At 38.9% G+C, this 27,994-nt stretch overlaps 3 protein-coding genes and 1 pseudogene across 5 annotated transcripts; 1 reads left to right on the forward strand and 3 right to left on the reverse strand.

The window, feature by feature from the left end:
* The first annotated feature begins 363 nt into the window (after positions 1–363).
* Positions 364–3,436, forward strand: LOC131315020 (delta(12)-acyl-lipid-desaturase-like). Of its 2 annotated transcripts, none has more exons than XM_058344064.1 (2): positions 364–1,893; positions 2,054–3,436. In XM_058344064.1, exon 2 carries the CDS (start codon positions 2,075–2,077, stop codon positions 3,224–3,226), a length of 1,152 nt encoding a protein of 383 aa, XP_058200047.1. In that variant the 5' UTR covers positions 364–1,893; positions 2,054–2,074; the 3' UTR covers positions 3,227–3,436. The 2 variants fall into 2 exon arrangements, with proteins under 2 accessions (XP_058200047.1, XP_058200046.1); XM_058344063.1 differs by having other exon boundaries at positions 387–850.
* Positions 3,437–9,428: 5,992 nt separating this feature from the next.
* On the reverse strand, positions 9,429–19,047 carry LOC131314450 (putative E3 ubiquitin-protein ligase LIN). Its single transcript, XM_058343076.1, has 8 exons — positions 16,221–19,047; positions 15,506–15,790; positions 15,323–15,350; positions 14,585–15,221; positions 13,273–13,417; positions 12,376–12,639; positions 11,082–11,388; positions 9,429–9,952 (listed from the first exon to the last, which is right to left on the reverse strand). The coding sequence occupies exons 1-8, from the start codon at positions 17,985–17,987 to the stop codon at positions 9,834–9,836; spliced, it is 3,552 nt and encodes a 1,183-aa protein (XP_058199059.1). The 5' UTR covers positions 17,988–19,047; the 3' UTR covers positions 9,429–9,833.
* Positions 17,896–24,459, reverse strand: LOC131314143 (F-box protein SKIP14-like; annotated as a pseudogene).
* Positions 24,202–26,827, reverse strand: LOC131313745 (small ribosomal subunit protein bS1m-like). 2 transcript variants are annotated; one of them, XM_058342242.1, is made up of 3 exons: positions 26,590–26,827; positions 26,443–26,484; positions 24,202–25,121 (listed from the first exon to the last, which is right to left on the reverse strand). In XM_058342242.1, the coding sequence occupies exon 3, from the start codon at positions 25,119–25,121 to the stop codon at positions 24,516–24,518; it is 606 nt and encodes a 201-aa protein (XP_058198225.1). In that variant the 5' UTR covers positions 26,443–26,484; positions 26,590–26,827; the 3' UTR covers positions 24,202–24,515. The 2 variants fall into 2 exon arrangements, with proteins under 2 accessions (XP_058198225.1, XP_058198224.1); XM_058342241.1 differs by having other exon boundaries at positions 26,443–26,824.
* Between the last annotated feature and the right edge of the window lie 1,167 nt (positions 26,828–27,994).

A 27,994-nucleotide genomic window follows, 5' to 3' on the forward strand; every position in this document is an offset into this window, starting at 1 on the left:
CTTGGCCGCGGGTAACTACAACTGGCCGCCAATTAATAAAAGCGTGATTACCATTTGCGAATCTCGTGTGTTTACATGCACCTTGGCCGCGATTAACTACACTTGGCCGCTTGTAATTGCACTTGGCCGCGGGTAATTACATCTGGCCGCCAATTAATAAAAGCGTGAGTACCATTCGCGAATCTCGTGTGTTTACATGCACCTTGGCCGCGATGAACTACACTTGGCCGCTTATAATTGCATTTGGCCGCGTGTAATTACAACTGGCCGCTTATAATAGAAGCGTTGTTCTGTTTCACGCTTTCCGAATAACGCGGTAACAAGCCACACTGTGTTTCTGTTTCTGTTTCTGTTTCTAAAAGGAAGAACTCCATCATTCCTCTCCTCTCTCTCTCTCTCTCTCTCTCTCTCTCCAAAAATGGCCGGAAAACATTCCTCCTCCATAAAACTCCGCAGCAGATCTCGACTCCTCCTTTTCCTCCTCTCTCTCCTCTTCTACACCATCTCCTTCCGATTCCCTCCAGCTCCGCCCCTTCCCAAACTCTAACCCCAGCGCCTACTACTCCTTCGTTGCCTCCCTCGAGAAATTCCCCGCCCAAAAACCTCGCGCTCTATTGGATGACGTCGTGGCTTCAGCGAGCGAATAAGGCGTGAAAAAGCTGGACGATATGATTTGGAAAACAGAGACCGAAAGGCTCTACGGCGATCCGTTTTTTCCTCCCTTAGGGTTTACGTTTACGAGATGCCAAAGAAGTTCACGTACGATCTGCTGACGTTGTTTCGGAATACGTACAGAGCGACGTCGAATCTCACTTCGAATGGTAGCCCTGTGCACCGTCTGATCGAACAGGCATGATTCTTGACATCTTCTGAGTCTATTTCTTAACATTGTTTCCTTATTGTTAACTGTTGGATTGGGGCAGTGGTAAAATTCCCATGCATTCGCCGATAAAAAAAATTCATGTAGATTCATTGATTGTTTGAATTTAAAGTCAGTGCGTTTCATGAATTTAGCTTCATTCGTGACTTTAATGCCTTTGAGTAGTTAGTTAGGATAAACTTTAGGGTGTTTGAGCTAGGTTAGTTAAAATTTAATCTGTTAGTCGAGGCCAAATATTCGAGCTCAATTGGTATTTAAGAGCTTGAGCTCTGTTTGAGTACTAAGCCTCTATAAATAAGGCGAGTGGATACATATGAGTCGAGCTACAGTTAACTAGAGTTCGGCTCATTTACTAAATGAGCCCTTAACGAGCCTCGAGCTACTCTCGAATGGTTTGTGTGTTTTTTATTTATTTTCTCAGGCTGTCAAGAAATTTCCTTGAGCTATGGGATTTGAGAAAAATCCTGGACATTTAGAGATCACTATAGTGTCGTTCCAGAATTTTGATTTTGAAATGTTAAGTTCATTGATATTGTTATGGAGTGTGGAGCCTGATAGTATGGTATAGCAATGCATGTCTCTCGAATCCATTAACAAAGGGAACAGAGGTATATTCTACACCTAGCTATATACAATTTGGGAGAGGAATGCATTCCGTAGTTCTTCTTTATCATAGGAAAACTGCTGCAGCTATGGTGGCCGAAGCCTTCATGGATGAACCCACATAAATCCAGTGTTCCTTTAAAATTGTGCTTCTGTTTTCTTTTTCTTCTGTATTCTTATCTTCAACATGAAGTTGTGGTAGGTACCAGTTTGTTGAGCCAATTCTTAGGGATTACTACCAATTCGATGGAACTCCGTTTTACAAGGCGAAGATGAACAGACAGTATAAGTAACCGAAGACGTGCATTACAGGCATTACCACCGTGACGTAAAGGTTGATACGGTTACATAAGAGCAACCCAACTTAGCTATCCCATTTCTTATTTCCTACAGTATAACATATGTATCGGGTAAATGGTAAAGGGAGAAGTATATTCTCATTAAACTATCCTTGAATTCTCATTCTCTGTATCTACCTGTGTTTTCGTTGAGTTGTGCATTTACATATCATGTGTAGGCAAGAGATATATTCTGTGTTGTCTAACGTGCATTCTTTGGAATTATAAACAGATCACATTTGCTTGAACAACAATGGATGCCGGTGGGAGAACGTCTGCCCCGAAAACCCAAAACGGGTATCACCAGAACTCTATTCATAGGGTCCCCCACTCAAAACCACCATTCATGCTTAGTGAAATCAAGAAAGCCATCCCGCCCCCCTGCTTCCAACGCTCTCTCCTCCGTTCGTTCTCCTATGTCGTTCACGACCTCTCCCTCGCCTTCCTGTTCTACTACGTTACCACCACTTACATCCACCTACTCCCCCAACACTTCCGCTATCTCGCATGGCCCCTCTACTGGACTCTCCAAGGTTGTGTCCTCACAGGTGTTTGGGTCGTTGCTCACGAATGCGGTCACCATGCGTTCAGTGATTACCAATGGGTTGATGACACCGTGGGCCTAACCCTTCACTCTACCCTTCTAGTCCCTTACTTCTCTTGGAAATACAGTCACCGCCGCCGCCACTCCAACACTGGGTCCCTTGAGCGTGACGAGGTTTTCATTCCGAAACCCAATTCCAAAATCCCATGGTACTCAAGATACCTAAACAATCCTGTTGGTCGCGTTCTTACCCTTACAGTCACTCTCACTCTCGGCTGGCCCTTGTACTTGGCCTTCAACGTATCGGGCCGACCCTATGACCGGTTTGCGTGTCACTACGACCCGTACGGCCCGATCTACAATGACCGCGAAAGGCTTCAGATTTTCATTTCAGACATCGGACTCTTCACCACCACTTACGTTCTTTACCACATTGCTCTCCTAAAAGGGCTGGCATGGGTTATATGTGTTTACGGAGTACCTTTACTCATTGTGAATGGTTTCCTCGTATTGATCACGTTTTTGCAGCACACTCACCCAGCCTTACCTCATTACGACTTGTCTGAATGGGATTGGCTGAGGGGAGCTTTGGCGACCGTGGATAGGGATTGCGGAATTCTAAACAAGGTCTTTCACAACATCACGGACACATGCGTTGCTCACCATCTCTTCTCCACCATGCCACATTACCATGCGATGGAGGCCACGAAAGTGATCAAGCCGATTCTTGGGGATTACTACCAATTTTATGGAACTCCGTTTTACAAGGCGATGTGGAGGGAGGCTAAAGAGTGTTTGTATGTCGAGCCGGACGAGGATGCCCCCACCAAAGGTGTGTTCTGGTACAAGAACAAGTACTGATTTTGATGATGATGCTATGAGAGTGGAGTTCTAGTTTTCGCTCAGGTGTGGTGTTAAACTGTGTTAGGGGGAGGAAATGTCTTGGTTTGGAAGTTGGGATTTCTGGGCTTATATGTTCTTCTCCCAGTGAACTGTTATTCCTCTTGGTTTTCGTGTATTCACTGTTGTAATGAACCTCTAGTACTTAAATTATGTGTGTGTTTTTGAAAAGTGTATGTTTCCATTCTATTGTGTTCTGCACTTGTGAATTGAGGAATTGTTGATTTTCGGCTCGATTTTGGGAGTTCGCAGCTTGGTCAGTCCGGACTAAGGCCTTCGTGGTTCGGACCAGCGCTTGTTATACGTCCGGACCAGCTCCTCTTTTGTCCGGACCAGTCATCCCGTTTCGAAGGCAGTGCTTGTTGGAATCTTGGTCCGAACCAGCGCACACTTGGTCCGGACCAGTGTGCGCTTTTCAGCTAATTTTGGTTATATTTTGGACTTCCTAAAGATTGGTTTTGGAGTTTCCTTTTTGGTTTTGGACTCTATATGCAAAGGAAACATAATCTGGCAAGGATTCTAACTTTAGGAAGCAATCTGTGGCTATAAATATAGTCTTGCTCTCTCATTAGGGTTTGGACTTCTTGAGTAAATCCCTCTGAGAGGCCCGAGGCCCCCATCCCTCTGAGAGGCCCGAGGCCCCTAGGGGGCCTCATCTGTTGAACTTTAGGGTTCGTCTAGAAGATCTTCATCTACATTTGGTTGCCCCTCTCATGGTGGGTTCTGTAGGCCTCCGGTCATCTGGAAGATCATATGTTTCAATGATTCTTTTTGGTTGAAACTGTTGAGTTTCATGAGAATTATCTGTATCTGTATGACATCCAGTCACGTCTAAGGAACTCCGTTCTGTCTGTGTCTCTTGGTTAAAAACCCTAGGGGTTTGTGAGATTTGATGAGAGAGAGTCCGTATTCGGTGAGAGATTCCAATCGAGTTTTTTATTTGGTGAGAGAACTTGTATTTTGGGATTGGTGAGAGTCTCTTTTTGAGGGCCATTGTAGCTCTTCGGAGCATCATTGTCTTCACATAGTGGAATCATCTCTCGTTTGCTTGCCCGTGGAGTAAGTTTACATCCATAAGCCAAACCATGTATATCTTGGTCTCTCTTATTCGTTTTCTTTGCTTGGTTTGGTTTCTTCGTTAGTATTTCGCATATGTTTGGTTTGGTTATTTTCCCAATATCATGACCATCACTGATCGTCAGGTTGCGCTTGGGTCCTTCGGGGGCTCGCCTTACAACAGAAATATACGGAGAGTCTGTTTGCGCCAGATAATCCCCCATAGATGAGTTTTTGCGGGCCCAATTCGGGTTCCGCAGGGATGATTCGAATCACTCATTTTTCTTAAATTGGTGTTTATCGAGAACAATGTCATGAGCTTCTGGAATACACTGTGATCTTCGTAAAGGAGTTGTAATCCAAATGCCATCGCTCAAGAATTGGAAGTGGAACTGACTTGTAAAGCTGTAGAAAATGAGAAAGTGCCATAAATCTTATATTTTGACTCCGAAATGCATTACCCTCTCAAGTCTCAATTAGTGGGATGGGAACCCAGAAAAGCACAATCGGGCTAGCAAGGCAATCCATTTGTGCTGCGAGGAATTCGATCTCTTCAATCTAGGGATACCATGTAAATAACTGCGGCCAGAGAGTGCAATTTGAAGCCGGTTTCCTCCGGGTGGCTACCTACCCGGAATGGACAAATTCAACCTAGGTAATTGCACTAGTTTTGCTTCGTCCTTCCCCCCCCCCCCCCACACTTCCCTTTGAAGTAAACGACGCATTCGGTGTGTGAGGAAGATTATACAATCGAGCTCAAGATTCGTCTAATCTGAATATCTCCTTTTATGAAAACCAAAAAAAAGAAGAGAAAGTCGTAGAATCAAGCTCTTCATTTACCTCTAGTTATCGAACGTTAGTTGACTATTTTGTTTGTCAGCCTACGTGTTTAGCAGTTTAAGGTACTCAGAGATTGTTAGTCGTTAAATGCATATTATTTCAGTAGAATGGAAAACTCAGAGATTTTTAATTGGAACAGTATTTTTGGTCAGCGACCGTTGGACAGTTGGTAAAACCATTCAGCTGAAATAATGAGTAGCGGAAATATCAAAAGAAGTAATGGACATCAACCCTTCGTATTAAGCCCCCAAGATAAGGAAACTTAGTGTAGGTCCTGTAGGATGCATGCACGTCAATATACGGCGCGCCTAAATATATTGACAAGTCGTTGAGACCATCATACATTTTCAGACAAGACGATAATTTCACTAACATGAAGGCAACAAGGATGAACAACTTGTAACGATTACCTCAGATTGTAGTAATAGAAGTGTCCAAAATGGTTCAGTGTTTAGTTGTGAAACTAAATGGATGATAAATACAAAGATTACATGGATAAGTAAAAGGAGATAAAGATCTAGTACCCTTTCAAAAAGAAAAGGAAATTTTAGTAATCTATTTGGGATTTAGTGGGAGAATCATGGCAATTCATTGCAGAAAATCCAAGATGCAACCTCTTTTACAATGGCAAAAATAGTTATTCTGAAGAAAATAATTTGACCAAAGTAGTCATCTAGAAAGACACAGACTGATCATTAAATTTTTCAATATCTAACAATACTACAAAAGTAAAAATAGAGATGGGTGTATCATATCTGTTGCTTGATCTATTCTTTTTCTCTGGAGATTCACACTTACTATCAGCAATAATGGCTTGTCTAGTGCAAAGGCAATTACTCTAGCATAGCAATTCTACGGTACTATAACTGGGTATTTGTGTCTCTATATAAAGAGGAAGCTTATGCAAATGCTTCTCACAAAAAACCTCATCATTCTTTTGCATATCCATCTCTCTAACCCCTTTTGAATTGCTTCAGCTTCAAACCTTCCCCCGCTCCTCCTCCTCCCTCTCCTGATGTCTATGCAACGGTTGCTACTTTCTGAAGACGACCTGAGCGATGCTGATATTATACACATGTTGACGGAGGAAACAACTTTTGGAGGTAACAACAATCAACCAATTTCTAATAAGCTCACCATGCAAAACTTGAACACCTACAATACTGGCGTTACTTGGCAAAACCATCAAAAACCCATCTTGGGCCAAATTGGTTTGAGCCGCATAATGACCAAGTACCAAAAAACTCAAGGTTCCTCAAATGCCAATGGCAGAGTAACCCAACCAATGAATTCTCATGGTGTGGAAGTCACTGAGATTGTTAGGGATCATGTCATAACAATCTCATCTAGAGAGCGCGTTTCCATTTCTAACCAACGTGTGCTTTTCCAAATCAACTCATTTTTGAAAACATTGACCATGGAGTTGTCAATCAAACTCCAACAGAAGGCCTAAGATCTTCGACTTCCAACATCAGTGGCTTTCAGTCAAAACATAACTTTGACGGCGCAACTAATTCTTCACATGTTCACTTGCGTTCTCATGAAACGAATGACCAAGTGATCCATCCTAATTTTCAACTAAATTGCAATTCAAGAGGCCTCGAGTTTCCAACGCATAAAGCTGCACCCCTGCTTAAACACCCTGTTATGGACCATCATTCTAAGGTTGACGAATATCAAGAACAGAAAAACCATGCTCCATATATGTGTACTAAATGTGGTGAGAGGTTCATCATAACCCAATGTTATGCAACTCATGCGATGGCTCATTACCAGTATGAAAAAATAGCTGAAAGGCTAAAGAGACAGGAATCTAAACGCCGGGAGAAGCTTCTGTTTGCTCAATCCAACAATGAAGTTCTGACTAAGGGTCATAGAAGCAAGAAGCCAAAGAAGACTGTCAAAACTGAGGCTGTTGTGAAGAAAGAATAACTCATCGTGCAAGCCTCAAGATTGTAATGAGATTGTCGTATGCATCTTTCCATATGCTTATGCTATATGATCTTGAATCGAGTTGAACTTTTAGATCTTGTTGCTTCGTTTATACATTTTGTTCAATGCTTAAAATATTGTCATGGTTGGTTTTTTTCTATTTTTGATCCGGTTGGTGACACCAAATTAAAGACAAGGAATAACAATTATAGCAGGTGAAACATAAAGTCATTAATGCTTGATATTAATCGGATAAATTTTGAAAACTTTCGTGTGTGATTCCTGCACGTCAATGTATCGCCTACAACATAGAGATGAGTAATTTCCCATATAACCAACAACAAATTTTAGTTTTGACTAATTTCTCAATGGGCAAAGTCCACTTTCACTCCATGTGGTTATCGCCATGTGTGGGTACCCCCTCATGGTTCAAAACTAAGCATATAATCTACATGTGGTTTTGAAAATATGCGGATTGACCCCTGCCGTCATGTTTTCCATCCTTATTAACGTTATTTGTTATCACATACATGACAGGGAAAAATTGTACCTTCTTGGTGGATTTTCAATGTTAGTACAAAGTTATGGCTAAAACTATTGGAGGCTGCCACGCATTTTCTCATAGACACAACGTCAAACTTCTATTTTCGCACTAATTTTTCAATGGAAGAGCGAATTTGAAATTTTGGACAAAAACTGAGCTTTTGCATACCTGAGAGAGTCAGTTTGAAGAGGAATTGACGCCCGTTTGTGAACGAAGATCCAGAGAGAGTGAGAGAGAGATCTCTGGGGAAATCAAATGGGGACGACGACTGGTGTTGGGGTTAGCAGGATGTCCTGGCGCTCGTTACAAACTCGCATGTGACAGACGCGAGCTTTCGCTCAAAACGACGTCGCCCATACTTGTTAATGCTTCGCATCTTAAACTTGAGAAGTAACTTGAAACGTGAATTTCACAAATTGTGAGCTCGTTACGGTTTATATTTATGATCACAATTGTTCATGTTGCGAATATTGTTGAGAAGATAAATTTTGTCAAATATTATTTGATTCAAATTCTGTTTGATATATAATCAGAGACTATAAGAGCTAATTTGTTTTTGTGAAAATAAACTTTGTCACACTGTATCAAACCCATTTCAAGAGAGACAAGGGTTGTTCAGCAGAAAACGACGTTGCCTGTTTTAATTCGGAACTGCAACGGGAATTCGTGAAATTGTGATCTGGTTTCGATTTATCTCCGTAATCGAAACTGTTCAAGTTGTAGAGCTCATCAAGAAGATAAAGAATGTTAAAGATCATTTGAATCGAATGCTGATTGATACGTAATCAGAGATGATCAAAGTGAATTTGCTGTTACGAAAATAGATTTGACCACACCGTATCAAACCCGTCCTATCGAGAATAAATTCACTCCGACGACGAAGGGACGTCCCCGGCGGTGAAGTTGTTCAGCGGAAAAGGACCTTCTGGATTCTCACTCCATTGTAAGCTAATTTCGATTTTGTACAGATATCGTTGTTCTCTGCAATGAGAAAATCTTTTTAACGAGGGGAGCCGTGAATAGTTGTTTACGAGCTAATTGTGACCGTCTTTTGGACGGTTCGGTTGTTAATGAAACTTTTTTGAAAAATTTATTAAAATTCAGACCGTACAAAATACTTTTGGATGGTCGCGATTTGTTGCTGTTGTTAAGAACTTGGAGCCGTGAATAAGTTTTTCTCCTCGGCAATAATATCGCAAACTGCTCACTATTCCATTCCTAGTTTCACAACAATTGTGTTTTGTTTACATGAGAAATTTCTTGCTCCATTGAACGTTCAAATTCAGGCAATTGTCAACTACTTTGTGTGTATTAACTGCACGAGCTGTTGGAAGCATTGGTTTTTGATAGAGATTTAGGTTCTTAGAATGTAAGAGATTGCTTTCAATTTGGAATACGTCCCTCGAAGATAACTTAATTAGTATGAACAAAAAAATACAGAAGAAACGAAGGAGAGTAGAGTTTCAAACCAGCTACAATGTATGTACTCAGGACGTCTAGCTTACGATATAGAAAACAAGGTAACATGATATTATCACAATATTATTCTTACAGGAGCCACCACTGAGGTGGTAGTCGAGTTGGCAATTAAGGTGCGGGTGAAAATCCTTCCCTACCACGGTTGGCGAGTTCGAAACCGTGTTTAAAGTTTGTAGGTGTAAAAACAAAGTACCAATATACCTCTAAAATCATAAGCGGATCTATTTACAAAGACAAGTAATTGTTGCAGACATCGCTAAACCAGAATCTATATATAAAAGAAAAATAAGTGACAGTGGAAGTTAGTAGCAAAAAAGTCGTATCGGATTTATATACATCTTATCTGTTCACAGCCACATGTGATGAACCCGATAACAATACATGGAAAACTCTCTGTGACATCTCCCTTAGGTTCCAATAAACCACCAATCGGACTTATCCCTCACCCAAAATCAACACAGCAGTGATCACCTTCACACCACATGTTTGGAATTCAATCAGATAACAAGCGGACTGAGGGTACGAAAGTCTTTGGAATGGTTTATGCACCGGTAGGATTAGGAAGGAGCAAATGGTACAAAACACAGAAATCCGTGATATTGTTGTTGGAAAACCATCAGGAGGCCAGTGATAACTAACGCTTAGTAACGAAAATGATGGGGCATGCAAAATTGGTTAACGACTCAAAAGATATTAACATTTCTTCCGCTATGCAGATTATAAAACATCCCCGGAAATGAGAGCATAAAGCTCTCCCGCCATCCATGTTACTTCCGCTAGGCTTCTCAAAGGTACGACGAGTTCATCTGCAATTGTCATCAACAGAACCCTGCATTCTGAAATTGGCAGAAAAGAGAAAGAAAATAGCTAAGGAAACTAAACTCAAACTTCCATCCTTGTGCAAGATTTACTGTCAATAAATTGTGTACCTCTAAAGCATATATTTCAAGATGTGGTCATACCCTGCTGATAAGTAAAAAGACCCATACTATATATACGGTTTACAAGATTGGGTCCTATCTATAAATTTACATAGTCGAAAAATAAGATGAGAAATGACAAAGGCCTTGTTGAATTCTTGAAAATTTATGAAAGTGAATTAGTAGCAGAGCATAAGAACCCCATAAGGTGGTTTAGGTACTAAACCAATACAAATAGGTACCCCCCAAAAGTAAAAGGAGAACCAGCTGAAACCAAGATAGTTGTATGACTATATTAATTACCAAACCAAACTAATCCTTGTGTCCCTATGAATTCGGGCGGGTTATATAAATGCTTCTTCGACATAGTACTCTGTCAAGGGCCATCTGTCACATAATTTGATCGATTTACTAGTTATATGTTTTTCTCCCAACTGTATTTCATGTTAATTTAGACCTCCCCTTCCCTCTAGAATTTCCATTAGCAGTATTCTTATCGTTTTTATTAACTGTTGCACCGAATGGGTCGTTAACCTATTTTCTCTCAACTTACCTTCTATTGATGGTAACCATACCAATTCACGGATGTTTCATTTGTAATCCTATCTCTTCAAAGTCTTTCCACACAACCAACTTAAAACCCTCTTTTTCGGCTAAACTCATCTTACTTATGTGTCGTCTCTTCACTGCCCCACAGTCTGTCCCATACCATGATGTTGGCCATCTAACTGTTCAACAAATGCCCCTTTCAGTTAAATAGGAATCCTTTGATTGCACAATAATCCAGAAGCATTTCTCCACTTCCATTCTATCCGTTACATCATCCATTTCTCTTCATCCTTACAGAAACAAAATGTTGAATAAAAGAGTTAAAAATTGGGATCTATTTTCGTCGAAACCTGTTACCAATACGAAGTCTGCCAAATAGGTAAGAGCCCAAGTACTATTTCACAACCATACAGATTAGTGAGAATAAACCAAATTGAGCTAGCCTTGTGTCCCAATCATACAGATTAGCGACAATATTAGTTAGAAAATTGCACACCTGGAATATTGCTGAAATTAAGCAAAGACAGATTAGCGAGAATCCTGTGCTCAACTTGGTCGTCGTTTTCAATAACTTCTTTCAGCCGAGAGATGAGAGCCGAGAAGGCAGAAAGCTGGAACTCTGTATCAGGTAATGAAGCAAGTGCAGAGCTCAACCACGCCACAGTGGTTAAACACACCCTCACTAAATCCAAGTTTCCAGAACCTAGACACTTGGAAATACTTCCCAGAAATGATTTCCTCCTATCAGCAACAAGCGATGCTGATAATCTCCTCAGCCACTCTTCCCTTTCGTAATCGTCATCCTACATTCAGCAGTCAGAACCTCAGAAAAACACTTTCATGGACTCAACATACCTCAACATAAATAAAAATCAGTTGAAATTGCAAGTTCAAGAACACATTGCATTGAGGACTTCATTTCACATTACAGCTACGTTAGTTAAGTAACTAAGGATTCTGGATGTTGGGACAGCTTTAACCTCTTTTGAGTAAGCTGAAACCTCAAGAAATTTGAGACTGAAAGTCCAGTGATCAAACGATCAGCACCAAAGTATAGAATCCAAACTCTCAAACTTCAGTTTTTAATCTTATGCAAATTATTAGCTCTTTCTTTATAATGAATTGACAAGGGATGCATGGTAAAAAAAAATGAATACAGGAAACAAAATGGCTTATGTGGTATTGACAGAGCAATATGGCGAAAAAGGATTCATGTAGTTGACCAAATGGGCCACAAGGCTCCTGTAATTGAATCAGAATATGAACTACTCCCTCGAACAGTCTCTATGTGCAATCTCATCTGGCAACACTTTTTTGTATTTTTCATTTCAAATGTAACTTAACGGGGTGATGGATTTGGATAGGCCATGAATAAGGGATAAATTCAGATAGCAAAGTTGCCTCTGGTGTGTGAGTTTTATTTATGGGACAGTGCTACCTTGGCTGGGCGGGTTTTGTCGGTTTTATAACTGAATAAAGTTGTAAAAGAAGAACATAGTGGCTTTTCAAGAAAATAAAGCGGGCCACATCAAGAGGTTACTATTATGCAGTAACTAGTAACTATAAAAAAAAATTCTCTTGGTTCCATGTGTTTGTACTTTGTAACAAGCATCATTCTCACTGCCCCCCAAGTACTGGTCATGAATGGAGGAAACTAGTTGCCAAAAAGAAACTTACTTCAAGTGGATAATCCTCCAAAATGACTTGCAATTTCACAAAATGACAAGAAGTGCGGTATCATTTAGAGGCACTAGTCCCCATGTGTTGGAGAGAGAGAGAGAGAGACGCACCGAGCAAATGTTTTCATCAGCTACTATTATGTTATCTTCTTCATGTTCCAGAGAATTGGGGTCGGGACCATCAAGAAATTCAGTTTGCTTTAGGATCCAATCCTCTGTCATTATCTTCCCAGAGGAAGAGAAACACCCTCCTAAGATAAGAAGTGCTTTACAACACTTCGATCGGATCTTCTTATCAGATAAGCTGCCACCCAGAGCAACTGTAATGGCATCAACAGCCTCCTCCCGGTATATGCTGTATTTCCGAGGTTCATCCTGCAACACAGTGCTGTCTCAGCAAACCTGTATTCGATATAAGCATTTGGGACATCGACAAAACCTAATTTTTCCAGGAAAATTAATCCTAATATATTCAACATAGCATGAATCTTATCACATATTCCTTTTCACAAGTACATTAAGTCCACAGGTAAAGAGACGTAAGTTAATACTCGGAGAGTTTTCAGCTTGCATATAATTTTAAGCATGCCACCTCAGTTACCCAACTACATCACTGTCCAAAAAATGATCTAACGAGTATTTCGACATGGTTCTACAAATGTTTGAGTAATGCACTCAATTACCTTGTGTGTTACGTACATCAGATTATCATCATGGAGGGCCAGTCCAAAGTAGAATAATAAAATGAATGTATTGACATTAAAATATATCAAGGGAATCAATATAAAAAAAAATTTCCGACTCCAAATATTATCAGGTTTTTTTTTTTGAAAATAATATTATCAGGTTCATACATGTCCAAACCGGACAATTTTCACCAAAGTAGTGCAGCATTCAATCTTGATAGTCTTTGACCTTAGGCTTTTTGACGGTTGATTAGAACAGGGTTTTTTTTTCTTTTTTTTTAAAATTAGCCATTGAAAAAAGAATTTCTCTTGAGGACCATACCAGAAGATCCAAGTGTAGCAGGAGAACAGCAACCAAGGGTCTTTCCTCAGGTGGAGAGCTCTGGAGATGGAGGAGTAAAACATGCATTGTATCCAGAATCCCATCACTCTGTAAGCCACCTAAGAACAAATTAACATCTTTCCTCCTGAAATGACATATGATAGCACCAATTTATGGTTAGAACAACCAGTAGCAACATGAAGTAAACCATGAGTAAGATGGTAATTACTGAAATAAGTTTTTCTTGTTCATGCACAAATCAGGTATCTCTAGGTATCTCTCTTATTCCTCCCCACCCAGAAAACATGCAATAATATAAATGCGTAGCAACCATGAATGATAACCTGTATTTCTTACAGACATAATTTGTGCATGGTTATAATGAAGTTCAAAGTACACCTGCTGAAAAAAAAAATTTCGAAGGGCACCACGTTTTTTGGTTCAATAAAGATATTTGACGGGTGGCTTTTTCTGTATTGCAGTCAAACAGGACACAGGATCATGGAAAAAACACCTAGGAGTTGTGACACTATCATTCATGTACTGACAGCATCACTGAAGAACGATTGGAGAATATTTGTATCATGGAAAGAGTCATTGCAAGGAGGCTGATTGTGTAGTCGAAATCAAATACAAGGAAATCAACATGTATTTTAAGACAGAAAGATACATAGCAGGTAATTGCAAGAATTTTTAAAGCTACTGAATGATAAAGGGAGGAGAAAAAGAGGAAGAAACATTCAGATGAACAGGATTTATTTCCTACGGATAACATTTTCCCTCTGAGTCCATCCAGAATACAGGAAGTTAGAAAAGTTTATTCCCTCATCTACCTTCAAAACTTGGTTGAACGAAGAGTATGAGACAAAACTAGACTAACATTTCATGGACAGAACTCTCTCGTCCATATTATCCTTGTTTGATCCCTTCATACATTCTACTCAAGCAAGTATCTATTCTACTACCATTTTCTTCTGAGAAGCAGGGATTTATCACTTGGCTTTATTAATTGGTCTTTGATGAACTCATATAGCTAGCCCATTTCTTAAACTTATGGTGGACTTCGCACATATTTTTACTACCTAAAATGGTTGTACTTTCAATGTTCATATTCTGTGATACATAATTTTCCTCATATATGTACACGTTGCTTTCACGCTTTGAACCTTGGGAGCTTCTATATTCCCCTGCTCCCGCTCCCGCTTCATGCAACTAGGTTCCTAACTCAAGTGGCTGTAAGGAAGCACAAAAGCAAAAGTTGCTCTAAGGATACTGCACGAAGTTGAGACCCAACTAAATTACACCATCATACCTGTTCAGACATATTAGTTCTATCAAAAGAGACACCCCCGTTGTCCTTGATTTGACCTGCTTGCTGTGGATAAGCTCAAGAAGACATGGTTTCTTAATGGTCCTAGCTATGTAATCTCTACAACTACTTTCTGCTTCAATACAAGAGGAAAACAATGCCGCCACACTTGTCTTTGCCTCCATGTTTCCAGATTCAAACCTCCGAACTAGAAACTGCAAGCCTCCAAGGGATAGTAGGAGCTTGGCATTTGTTATTCTATCCTTATTACTAAAAGAAGTAAGGATCTGTTCTAACAATACAACTCTTTCAACCTTGAGTTCAGGTTTGTTATCCCCTGCTGCTTGGGAGTCAAAAGCCAACAAATGATTGCAGTGATCTGATTTCCAGCTATCAATAACACGTTTCAAAATGAAGTTGCTTACTGGAACAGATTGGCATTCCAGTGTCTTCCCTGTCACTGGACATTCTCTATTTCCTTGCTTAAACCATTCTGAGATAGCTGCTCGCTCAAAGGTTTGGCCAGTTTCTAAGGTCACTGGGTCTTCGAAAACAAGTCCAGTGAGAGGGCATATAAAAACCTCGGGGATGTTTGAGAAAGAGGATTCTTCATTGACGTTGTCATAACCACCATGTAACCCTGCACCAGGAGCAAAGCATGCACATACTCACTGCATTTGGTCAATAAATTCAAAAGAACAAAACCAAAATCAGGTTTCTGAAGAATTCCATTTCACCTACCTTCATCCGGGGACCTCATCTTGATAGACTGCATTTCAAAAGTTAAAACTTAGATGAGAAGAAACCAATACTGGTAAATTATATTAGAAAAAACATCTATCAATTTACACATATATGTACAAATTAGTAGTCAAGAATTCAGTACATTATCATCTCAAAAAAAAAGAAAAAAGAATTCAGTACATTTGCAGAGCAATCTGGATATGGCGCATCCTCCGTATGTGAAGACGAAGTGGAAGACGCGAGGTCCATTAACCCATCAGTTTCTTGCAGTTTAAAAGCCAATTTGGCAAGTCTCTTACATGCAAACTCATTTGCTTTTGTTTCGGAATACGCCTGTAATATTTGGGTGCTTTCTCGATTTCCTGGATACATAGGATACATTCCAAATTTGTCAATTGCGTCTCCTTTACTTGAAGTACTAGCTCTACGCAATCTCCATGCTTCCTCAGCGTTCAGTCCATCTTCCTACAACTCACCAAAAATCCTTAAGAGCATAATCCACCACATAATACAACTCAGGAATGACCAGAAATAAGTTAGAAACGGTTTTGTTTATTTTCTTATGCACGTGGTAGAATCCACTCAACTAAACTAAGCCTTAAGAATCATCACAAACTAGGAATTGTTAACACGGTCTGACCAAATCCACTATGTCTACAAATTAAATAAAAGTCTACAAGCCTCCACAGACATTATCAGGCAACTATTATCTCCCCAGAAAACCATGTGGAAGACATTACTTCAAACAGTAATTAATGATGGTAGGCTAATAAGGTTTCATAGACTCTCTTCCAGATCTCTTAGATGAAATCCACTAACTGCCAGAATGTGAACTAGAGTGCTACCAGTGAAGCTCAAAGCATGCGAAAATTAAAATTTAGAAGAAACAACTCACATGATGAGATGAATTATCTTGTTCAATATTTTGATCCTTATGCTTAACCTTTGCAGAAGAACATGTCAATTCTTGTTCACCTTCAACAGTAGAACCATCAGAGCTTCTTGTACTAAGATCAAAACTTTCCACACACTTGTATTCCTTCACATTATTTACTCCAGATTTGGGTGAACGACCAAATACTGCATCATATAATCTTTTACTGACCATAGGCAGTGGGGAAAAGGGTTCAGTGGGGCTTTGTATCTCAATGGAGTGGCTAAAAGTGCCTTCTTGGCGAATTCTCTCAACCGAATAGCTCTGTGGACCACCCCTCCGAGCTGCGTGATCAGGTATAGAAGGGACGTGGATGGAGGGAGTGGATGGACCTTCAACCCCCTCTGGGAGCCAATCCTTGTAATAAACAGCAAACTGGTATGTCCCAGAATCCATAATCTCATTATACACTTTTTCAAGAAGCTTTAGTTTCCTTGCCTTGCTTGGTGTGTTTGCTAGAGAATCCGCTTCTTGATTGTACCACACCTTCAAATGGGACAGATGCGGAAGAAACATGTGGTCCCATAAATCTGGCAACAACGTTGTTCTAGCCTCAAAGGGTGAATTACAAAAAACTTGCAAAAGATGCTTTGCTGCTATCCTGTCTTTCTTCTGCAATGTACATATCACACTCAAGTAGAGATGAGCACAAGCGGAGATCTTAGAATTGGGAATCCCAGATGTGAAGCCATCTTTGGAATCATCCGAACTCAACCCAGTAATCATCCTAAGCTGCAGTGAAGCTTTTATTAACTCTTTCCCACTTACGCGCTCCTCGGCAGCTCCTTCTACTGTTTCTATAGCTTGTTCAAGACTGGCTATCACCTTGCTCTCAGCAAATATGCCTTCATCTGATTCAGTGAAATTAAGCACCGTGAAACAATTGTGATGGAGTGATGTCCGAAAATCCTCATCGTTTAGAAAACATCTGATATACCCACACACGATAGATATCATGGCTTGGACAGCAATTTCATCCAGAGCAGGTTCAGGAACATTCTGAACATCAATAGCATGTTCATGAATATTCTGAACTTCATCAAGAGCAGGTTCAGGAACATTCTGCTCAATCTCAGTAAGCCTTCGACTCTTGGCGTCATCAGAACTTCCACTGTTGTGCAAACTTTTGTCAGAATTCCCATAATAATCCCTACAACTCAAACGCCTAAGAGGATGCTTATTAGAACTGTTGCCAGCTTTGTTGTCTACCTCTATATCCTTCCCTGACCTCCGTTTTGGTCTTTCCCTTTCACTAATTCCAGTTGAATATATACCATTCCTTCTATCAGGGCTACACATTTTGTTTGAAAATAGATCTTGATAACCCTCACCATCTTCCTCTCCAACCTCAATAATCTCATTAACTGGAAAATCTTCAGCCGAATCACGATTGGATCTGTTATTAATGTCATACAAATCAATAGAATCTCTTTTGCCTTGCTCTCTAGTTTCTCTATCCAGTTTATCCCTTAAACGGAGATTATACCTCGGCCTTCTCCCATTTGTTCCATCACTCGCTGGGAATTCATCTCTCAACCTATACCGTGATAAATCAGAGTTTGTCCTCTCAGTCTTTCTGACATCTGAGAAAGAGCCTGATTTATGTTCTCGAAAAGTGGAATTTGGCACAGTTGCTGCTGGTGACCCAAAGGAAGCTCCCGTAGAGATCTTTGACCGTGTCCTTTTGAATCCTTCATTAGCAAGCAGCTCCTCCAACGTCATTGTCATTTCCACTAGGACCAATGTCGTTCTTAGCACCACAAATAGTTCTGGGAAATTAAAACCAGATTGGTTACCTTCTGTGCTAAAATTCCAGTGGTGCTCTATTCAAAAACCATCATGGCAAGCACGTAGTTTACAGTTTACACAGAACCCTGTGATTGAAAAGCAACAAAAGAGCCTTGATCAGAAAATTGAAGCAATATTTTTCTCAACCAAAAGTTTCCATTGTACTTAACAGCCCATATGGAGAAAACTAAACTATAATTTAAGGTGGAACAAAGTCTTTCCTATATTCAAAGTCCTTTCACACTGCTATAAAATCCCACTGTCAGAAAGTTGAACACATTATAGCACCGCCATTTAGCGCGTACTGTGAAAATGGAGGATGGGGAGGGTATGTTCGATCAATTGTCTGTGAAGGCGAACCAACTAGGAATTCAGAGACAAAAAGAAGATGAGGGATTGAAGTTAAGTGAGACTCAAAAGTAAGAATTGATGAGAAACAAAGCCTTTCCACGTCGGCTTTCAATGCTCTCAACTTCACTTTGCTTTTAAAAAAAGGCGGCACAAAGCTCTCGCATACGCGAGTCTGTGGAAGGTTTGATGTACGCAAGCTTACTCGTGCAAGCAAAGAAGTTGTTTCCAAGAATCAAACCCCTGACCTTCATGCCGCATCAGGTCCGCCCTTCGTTACTAACTTACTGTCCTTGAAGGAAGAAAATCACGTCTATGCATATTTGGTATTTGCCAAGAAGAGAGTGAGAGAAAGAGTGCTTATGAGAAGCCAAAATTCACAACAACAAAAAAATATATGTGAAATGGGTATTCGTAGGAGTTGAATAACAAAGAGAAGGGTGTGGAATTCTTGCATCAATAATATCTCCTAAACAGAGGCATTACTCTCATCTTTTCCATTTCAAACTACTTCTTCAGCATGCATAAAAAATTCCTAACTTAAGCACAGATGCACCTTAACCCAATGAAACTTAATTTCTTCACACATACACAGGCAATTACACACACACACACACAGACCTGTGAGTTTCTTTTGCTTTAGTCAACAAGGAACATAATTGCAAGGCAAACGATATAGACCAAATCTAAGGAGGAAAATAAAAATGAAAAAAAAAAGAAGAGATTTTGGGCGGAGTAAAGCCATTGGACTGAGGGTTGCTGTTAAGAAATAGATAAAAAAGGAAAGAGAGAGAGAGAGAGAGAGAGAGAGAGAGAGACGGCAGTTGAAACGGTTTGAATAGGAAAGAGACTCAGCGGCCTGCAAATGAATAAACAAAACTGACGCATGGCTTTCCAAAGGAACATTCATTTATATATATATATATATATATATATATATATATATAAGGTTCCGGTGAGGGATCTCTCATTTTATTAAAATGCGGGACTCCCCTTCCCGATTGGATTTCGATGATCCGAGCCGCTCAAAGTGATCAGAACGTGATTTTAAGGGTTCTTTGTGTGAAATCAGCAAAAAAAATGACCGGGAAGGGCTTCATCCAAGCAGTTTTCATTGAACGATTCAAAAAAAACTGCTCGGATGACCCCCTTCCCGGTCATTTTTTTTGCTGATTTCTCGCGGGGACCCTTAAAATTACGTTCTACACACATTGAACGGTTCGGATTTTCAAAATTTGATCGGAAAATGAAAATCCCTCATTTTAACAAAATGAGGGATCCCTTGAAAATTCCTATATATATATATATATATATATATATATATATATATATATATATATATATATATATTTTCTGACAATGATTTTTGCACTATCTTTTTATATTTTTTAACACTGGTTTTCTTGTTCTTATTCGCTGTGAGATTACGTATTTACCCTTACTCTTTCATTCATTTTTTCATATAAAAGGCAATTTTGTCATTCTACATGAATAAAAGTACAAACAAAGAATCACATAAGGAGGGCAGAAATCATTTCTTTCTTTCTTTTCACTTTCCCATTTGTCTCCTTTGATTTGTCTTTCTCTTCTCCCTCTCTCCTTCAAATCAATGAATGATTTGCACCTGGCTATAGGAATCCAATAGGAAATTCTACTTGGGAAACTCTTTGACAATATGATAAAATTATTATATATTCACACAAATAATTCCAAGAAAGAAATCAGACATTTAAATGGACTCGAAAATTTGTTTTCACCGCGATTTTCGCCTCGTCGAAACAAACCAGAGAGAATCATGGGTTATGTTAATTTGCCCAATTTGTCAATTACAAGATTAATTTGCCAGCCGGATTCGAGTCGTTTTCTTTAAACTTCTCAAGGTAAATATTAATCCTACAATCGATCAATTGGACATAATGCCATCCGTATTGACCAACTATAGATTGCATACGTCTCGGAAGAAGTAGACAGTTGGTCTGCGTGGATACGTCTTGAAATTTACCATCTAATCATTTTACTTGTTTAGATGTTAACGATATCTATATAAGATCATTGTGGATGTATCGAATCTACTCCATGAGCTCAAATTTATGGCCATATACGTCCCTGAAGATCAATCTAAAAAATTAGTTAAAACGCACGTAAGGCGATCCATAGATATCAAAGAAAAAAGGGAGCGATGTTCTCGAAGCAGGGTACACCATCGATTTGACCATTCGCATACCACCAATTGATTAACTTATCTTGCATATATAAACTTTATACACTCAGACCTAAGGGTCGGTTTAATTAGTGAGATAATAGTAAAAAGTTGCAAGAAAGATAAAAAAAAATTTTTTTTTTTTTTGTATTCACTTAATAAGAATATTTTAGAAAGTGGTAGAAAGTAAACTTTTCTATATAACCCTTTAAAGCATGAGAGCTTTCTTTATTTTTGTTCATAAAATGTGCAGGAAAATTTTATTTTCTCGAGAAAATTAACAACAATTACTCTAACTTCCTTCTTTATTCTCTTCCCTCTACCTCTTCTTTTCTAATTTCAGCAATTTTATTCCCTTCAAACAAGGATATCGACTTATTTTTTCTACTATTTTCTTGCAAAACTTACATTCTAATCAAACGGATGTGAGAAAAAAAAATATTTCTTTTTCTTTTCTTCACTTCACTTTCTATCATTTTCACTTTCCATCTTATTTTTCTAGCTAATCAAACGGACCCTAAAGAAATGAACAGCTCAGTTCTCATTTCTTGAGTTGGATCATGGTGGGTCAAATTTCTCCCGGCCGTAGCACATTTGACTACTTCACTTCCAGACACAATCATTCCATAAACTTGACGGTCCACTATTTCTCTTAGAATGCATAACACACTGAAGTCTGCAACCGTGCCGAAAGAGGGCCTGTAGTTAGTCGCAAACAATGTAGAATCAAACAGCCCCCTCATTGCAGGCATATCCAACTGATATATAGATACCCATGTTCTTCTCAGTTTTGCTGAGATTCCGAATGTTTTTTCATCTATGTTTTCTAGCATTTTGTGCTTCTTTTTGAAACCCCCAGGTCATAACATAAACAACAGATCTAAATTCCTTTGCATCAATGGCGCAGAACTTGCTAGCTCAACTGCCAATCAAAGCTGTGACGTACGGCTAACTGTCTTCTCTACCTTAATGAGCACTCAAGATATAGCAAGGTTCCAGCACTTCAACAAAGCATGTCAACGGCCTTCATTTCTGGCATAAAAAAAACCCCAACAGCGATCATCCTGTCTGCAAACCATAACCCATATCCGAAAGCATATAAACAGCATCAATTTCTTCTAGCCACGTAGGCAAAACTAAAGGAAGAACTCCTGACTCCTAAATGAGCATAACTCAGACTTCCAGAATGCATAAATATATGAGAGCTATCCAGTTTTAAGAAAATATAACGGCAACAATTGCATGATCATGAGAAACTATGAGAAATAATTAAAGAGGCCACCTATGGTTGAAAAATCTACAGTCAAATTTCTCACACTTCACCAACTACTAGAATGCATGACTCTCTCTTACAAAGAATGCACAATTTACCCTTAACAAAATGGAACATCATAACCACATTTGTAACATGCTTGAAACATGGCACCTATGTTCAGCAAGAAATAATGTTATTTGAACAAAGGGATGAAACAAAGTTAAAGAGCTTAAATGCGAACCTTTGCAAGCCCTGGACTGCTCTCAAGCACATCGCTCAATCCACTATCGGTGATGCCCAGCAATCTACAAGGCTCAAGCAATGAAGTGTACCCTGAGCCCTGCTACTCATCTACAATAAGACATCATCAGTGATCTTGCCACTTAATGGAAGTTCTATGTGAATATTCTCATAGAAGAGGATCATTTTGAACAGCATCCCGCAAGGAGTTGCAAACCCTTCCAACAGGAAGGAGGTCCCTAACACCTAGATAATGAAGTCAAAAAAACCAAGCATTGTGTGAAGCACTGTCAACACCATCCAAATGGATTTCGCTGCACCCTTCAAGTTCATTAGCAGCATTGCTGGACACCCAATCTTTACCATAATAGGTGAAATCCACAATCTTGTCCATGTTTCCATTCAAAAGAAGACCATCACATAGTCCGATCCTATGTTGCACGGACACGAATACGGATACGGACACGGACACGGGACACGGCAATTCTAAAAAAATGGGGACACGGACACGGCGGGGGACACGCCACGTGTATAAATAAATAAATAATAAATAAATGTACATATATATATATATATATATATATATATATATAAATTATGAACCATTGTATATGAATAATTTCACAAATTGTATAAAAAAATTTCAAAGGAAAAATTACAGTTTAACCCAAATGTTTTGAATAATTTCATATTAACCCCCAAAAATTTTAAAAATATTACATTTTGACCCCTAGCCGTGTCCCCAGCTGTGTCTCTTATCAAAAAATAATAAAAATTATTGGACACGCCACATGGCGTGTCCAATACGTGTCCCCGCTGTGTCCCCGTGTCCAATACATGGACACCGCGCCCTTTTGGAGTGTCGGTGCTACATAGGTCCGATCCATAATTCTTTATCAGACTCAAATAATGCTTCTTGAAAATTCACGGCGCCATTCCAAATGAAATTCAATCTGGCAAATAAATTATCCTCCCCTATATCCACCACACATTGATCAGTAACAAACCCAAGAGAATTTAACCCCAAATTGTTCTCAATATCCTCAAGCTAGTCCATAATTGCAATAAAAGTAGTACTTGAATCCATACTGAAGGGATACTGAGATGCCTTACTCTAAAAAGTAAGCAAGTAAACTACCTTTCCTAAGAAGGCAAGAAGTCGAGAACATCATCACACCCCTTCTTATTTTCATCCTTCATGCAATCCTGGGAATTCTCTTATTTCCAATTGAAATTCATGTAATTTCTGAACCCAGGGAAATCGTAATCTGGAAATTCCTTTATCGGGTAGTACAGGTACCCATTCACAAACTTAATTGGTAAAATCGCTCTTTCTTCCAACTGATAACTAAGAGAGTTACCTAAAATGTTCAACATTGTTTCTCCACTTGCCTAAACAGAAGCAAGAAACACAAATCCTATGACCAACAGTCCATTGCTAATGTAAAATTCAAAACTAAGTACTCCACAATATACACATAAATAAAGCAACCCCAATCTGAACAAAATACCCCACAAACTTTTTATTGCATACTATAACAAAGCACCCATTTTTCCTTAAAATTTCACAAGAACAAAATAACCCTCAAAACAACCACAATCTGAACAAAACACCCCTCAATTCTTGTATTGCATACTAAAAAGCATCCATTTTTCCTTGAGGATTTCACCAAAAACAAAAAGAACAACTTGGGTTCAAGAAACATCAAGAATTTCATAAAGCTAGCTAGAAACTTATCTCTTCCAATATTCTATATTTATGCGCATATGTATGTATCAATTCATGTACAGTTGGGAGAAGGGTAGGGCTAGAAATTGATGAATTGAAGAACAAACCTGTGAATTTGATGCAACAGAGACTAATGAGTAAAGAACTTTCAAATCATATTTGGAGATGAAATGGGAGACAGGCCGGCAAGCATACAAACCGAACAAAACGCCAATCGATTGCAGATATATGTGTAGAAGTATAGATACATTGCTGTGTGTGTGTGTGTGTGTGTGTGAGAGAGAGAGAGAGAGAGAGAGAGAGAGAGAGAGAGAGAGGAGGGAAACAAAAAAGGCGTGGTGCGAGACTGGTTCTTAAATTTCTCTTTTCATGGGGAGAGTAATTAAACCTTTTGGTAAGTTAAGATTTTATTACCAAACAGAGGTGCTACCCCTGAACAAAGCATCCAAACAAGGAAAGGGAAAAGGATTAGGAACAGGCTCCCACCCTGACAACATATGAACAAAAGCAGAACAAACTACACCCTATTACAGAGCATAAACAAGACAAAGAAAAGGAACATTTTATCCTCTAGAGAAAACAACAGGGGAAATATGCCAATACGAACGAAGTAGCCTATTGGTATCAGTACGTTGTGCATGCCTCCAAGAAGTGATACACACCCTCAGATCAGATTCCACCCTAGCATCTGAGTAATTAAAATTTGGGGAAACCTGTCCTTCTGGGGTTAAAGCTCTCAATGGTGAACATGAATCGATCATTCCACATCCTTTGACTTCTGAGAGGACGGAATGGCTGAAAAGTAATGAAACCTGCGATGGCTACTAAATAACCGCCTCTGACTTTCTCAATAATAAAGCCTTTGACATTTGTATTCGTTCGCTTGTTCAGTTCCATCCAAGCCTGGTTTTGCCTGAATCTTCGTGGGAGAAGAAGACGTGGTTCACCAGCCACTACATCTGCGGATCCCACCAAATCATTAAACCTGGCGGCTGCTCGCTCTTTGATAAGTGATTCACCAGCCACTAGATCAATGAAGATTTTCTCCATAAAATGTTTATTTACCACAGTATCATCGGTCATTCGATCCAGGTAACCCACCTTAGTCTCAAACCTGGTGGTTCGGTTGTTTGGGACCCCAACAAGTTCATCTTTCGTACAAGTCACCGTGTTCCCAAGTCCTGCATCCACCAAGAACTTGTCTTCACTTAAGCGTACAACTTCGGCTCGTAAGGCATTTCCATTTGTTAATTTGAAACTGGAATTAGATCTTGGAAACAATCGATTCATATAGATGCTCATCTGCAATATAATCATCCACAATAAACCCAACACGAGTTATAGATCTGATTTTGAGCAACAACGGACTAAAGTATTCTGATTTCGGTTTGATGGGAACAGAAAACGCAGTATAAAATCGTAAAAAAATTAGTGCGGGGTAGGGTCACGACCAATGGTATCGATGCTGCCTATTTGTTCTCTTCCTAATCTATGAACTGATCATACAATTTCCAGATTTTTTAATCAGAAAACAGACACTTGTGCAATGCTTTACACATTATTTCAAGTAATTTAACAAACACACACACACACAGAGGAACTATTTTCTGATCTGCTCCAGCGACCTTTCCTCAACTAGGGTTTGAGTCGGCTTCCTCTTGCCACAGCTCTGGGGAGGCGATAACAGGGGAGAGAGAAATGACTGGGTATGTTAGTTTTTAGGGCTAGTTTGGCAAAATAAGCCAAATGACTTATTTTTTTTGTCTTTATTCAAAATTTTATTGCATTTGTTAGTTTTCGTCGCTTTTTTGAGAAATATTGCTTCTTCATGATGAGAGGAATCTAAAAATTAAAAAATTATGATCAAAATCCAATTTTTTTTTAATACAAACGAAAATAAGCCAATAAGCCAATTTTTTCATCTTTATTAAAAAAAAAATGGATTTTAATCGTGATTTTTTACTTTTTAGATTCCTCAATCAAGAAGAAGCAAAAATCCACAAAAAATCGATGAAAAACTAACAAATGCGAATTTTTTTTGAACAAGGACCAAAAAAAAAAAAAAAACCCATTTGACTTATTTTGCCAAACTAGCCCGAGATTATTTTGGTAACTAACTTCTAGTCCGGAGCCCCTTCAATCCTGGGACTATCTTTCCCACCCCCCATGGGACTACATTATAATATCCCCTCCAAAAATGATTACTAATCTGGTCGGGACTATTAGTCCAGGGATAAAAACTTACACAAACATGGGACTATAAAGTGGATGGGGAGATTAATAGTCCAATCCTACCTCTAATCCCCAATCAAACAGGGCCAATGGGTTGGATCCGGATCGGAGCTAGTCACGGTTTTTACAAAATGAAATCCGTATCCAAACCAAAAGTCCTACGGTTCAGTTCCAATCCAATCCGTGACTCGCGGATCGGTTACAGTTTTATCCACAGTTTTTTGACAAGTAATAGCAATGGAAATAGCAATCTCCAAATTGATAAGGAAATGTATCACAGCAATGGAAATAGCAGTAAATGTAATGGACAGAAAATAACATAGCAGTTCATTACAAATTTACAAACAATCTTTAAGAATCTCACGTGGGACAGAGAAAAGACAAAATTTACCTTAGCGTTCCTGTGAGAATCGAGAGATCGAGATTAGAGAAGCTTCAAGCATACACCAACGAAAAAGGAGAGAGAAAGAGTGGGAGGAGGGTTAGAAGCAAAAATCAAATCTCGAATCTCAGAGAGATGCTACAAATGGCGTCTTACCTTCAATAGCGTGAGGGTTTCAGAGAGAGAGAGACAGAGATGGAGTCTTTGAGTGAGACGGAATGGATCATCTTCAGAGATTAATCGATTTGTGGAAGAGATTTGTGCGTGAGGGCTTCGCCGTTTCATAGAGGGATTTGTAGTGTTCTGTAGTGTGCAACTTTGTGTGCGTTGTGCGGCTGTGGGTGTATAACCGTATAATTCAACATTCCAACTAGGGCTAGGCCGCTAGGGCTTCTCTCTTGTTACAGAGAAATACACTTTATATACCAACTTAAAAGCATACAAGTTAGCAATGTAAAAATTTACAATAATATAATCAAAATTGAATGATCAAAATTTATTATGTCACATTTTTTTAATTTATGAAAATCTAAAAATTGTGAAATAGAAAACAATTTTTTTGAAACAGTTTTCAAACTAATAAAAACAAGTTATTAAAAAAAAGAAAATGATTTTTTGAAAACTTTGATTTAAAAAAATAGTCTTCTGGGAAGAAGTTATTAAAAAAAAAACAGTTTTTGAATAAAAAATTAGTAGTTTTTAAAAAAAGGTTTTCTTTTTTTTAAAAATAATTGAAAAAATAAGTTTTAATCAAACAACTGTTTTGAAATAAAACTGTTTTTTGCAATAAAAAAACAATTTTAATAAAAAAATGGTTTTTTTTGCAAAAAAAAAAAAACAACTTTGAAAAAACAATTTTTGCAAAAAAAAAATGTTTTTAATAGTATTTTTATTAGAAACATGTTGAAAATGGAAGGGAGAAAAGATTGAGCTGTTTTTTTGCGGAAGCCCTTGAAAAAATGTTTTACATTTAATGAACGGCTCGGATTATTTGTGTGGAATCCGTAGTGGGCCCCACAAAAAATTTATGCACAAAATCTGTGCACATTTGCTGTGCGTGTAGCATTACTGTATCTCTTTAAAGTTTTGAAGTAACTTGCTATTCTATGTTGTTTGCAAATACTTATGTATTATTTAACTAAAAAAGAACCGCGTTTAATGAGATAATGACCGGAGAGAAAAAACGCAAACATAGAATTCGCGAGAATGGGTCTAGGGTGGTTGACTTTTAACCATCTCCCAACTTTTGAAAGGAAAATGCCAAAGTATTGTTAACATCGTCACATCTGGGGAACTAAAAGCTTGATTGGCTAGGCATATTCAATAAGCTCAAATTGGGTTCAGATCTGTAGATTTCACAATCGAGCATATCCTCAAAATTTGTGATCTTTATAAATTAGTTTAGTTATTGATTTACCATAAAATCAAATCAAACTCGAGCCATACTAAACCCAAATTTTCTATGATGCCCCAATGTGGTATTGGGGCATCATGCCCCCATTTAATCTGGGCCTTTAGATCATGTTTTGGACGAATCTTAGCCGTTGGATGAAAACCACTC

This window comes from Rhododendron vialii, chromosome 13a, assembly GCF_030253575.1.
Source record: "Rhododendron vialii isolate Sample 1 chromosome 13a, ASM3025357v1".
NCBI classification, from domain to species: domain Eukaryota; kingdom Viridiplantae; phylum Streptophyta; class Magnoliopsida; order Ericales; family Ericaceae; genus Rhododendron; species Rhododendron vialii.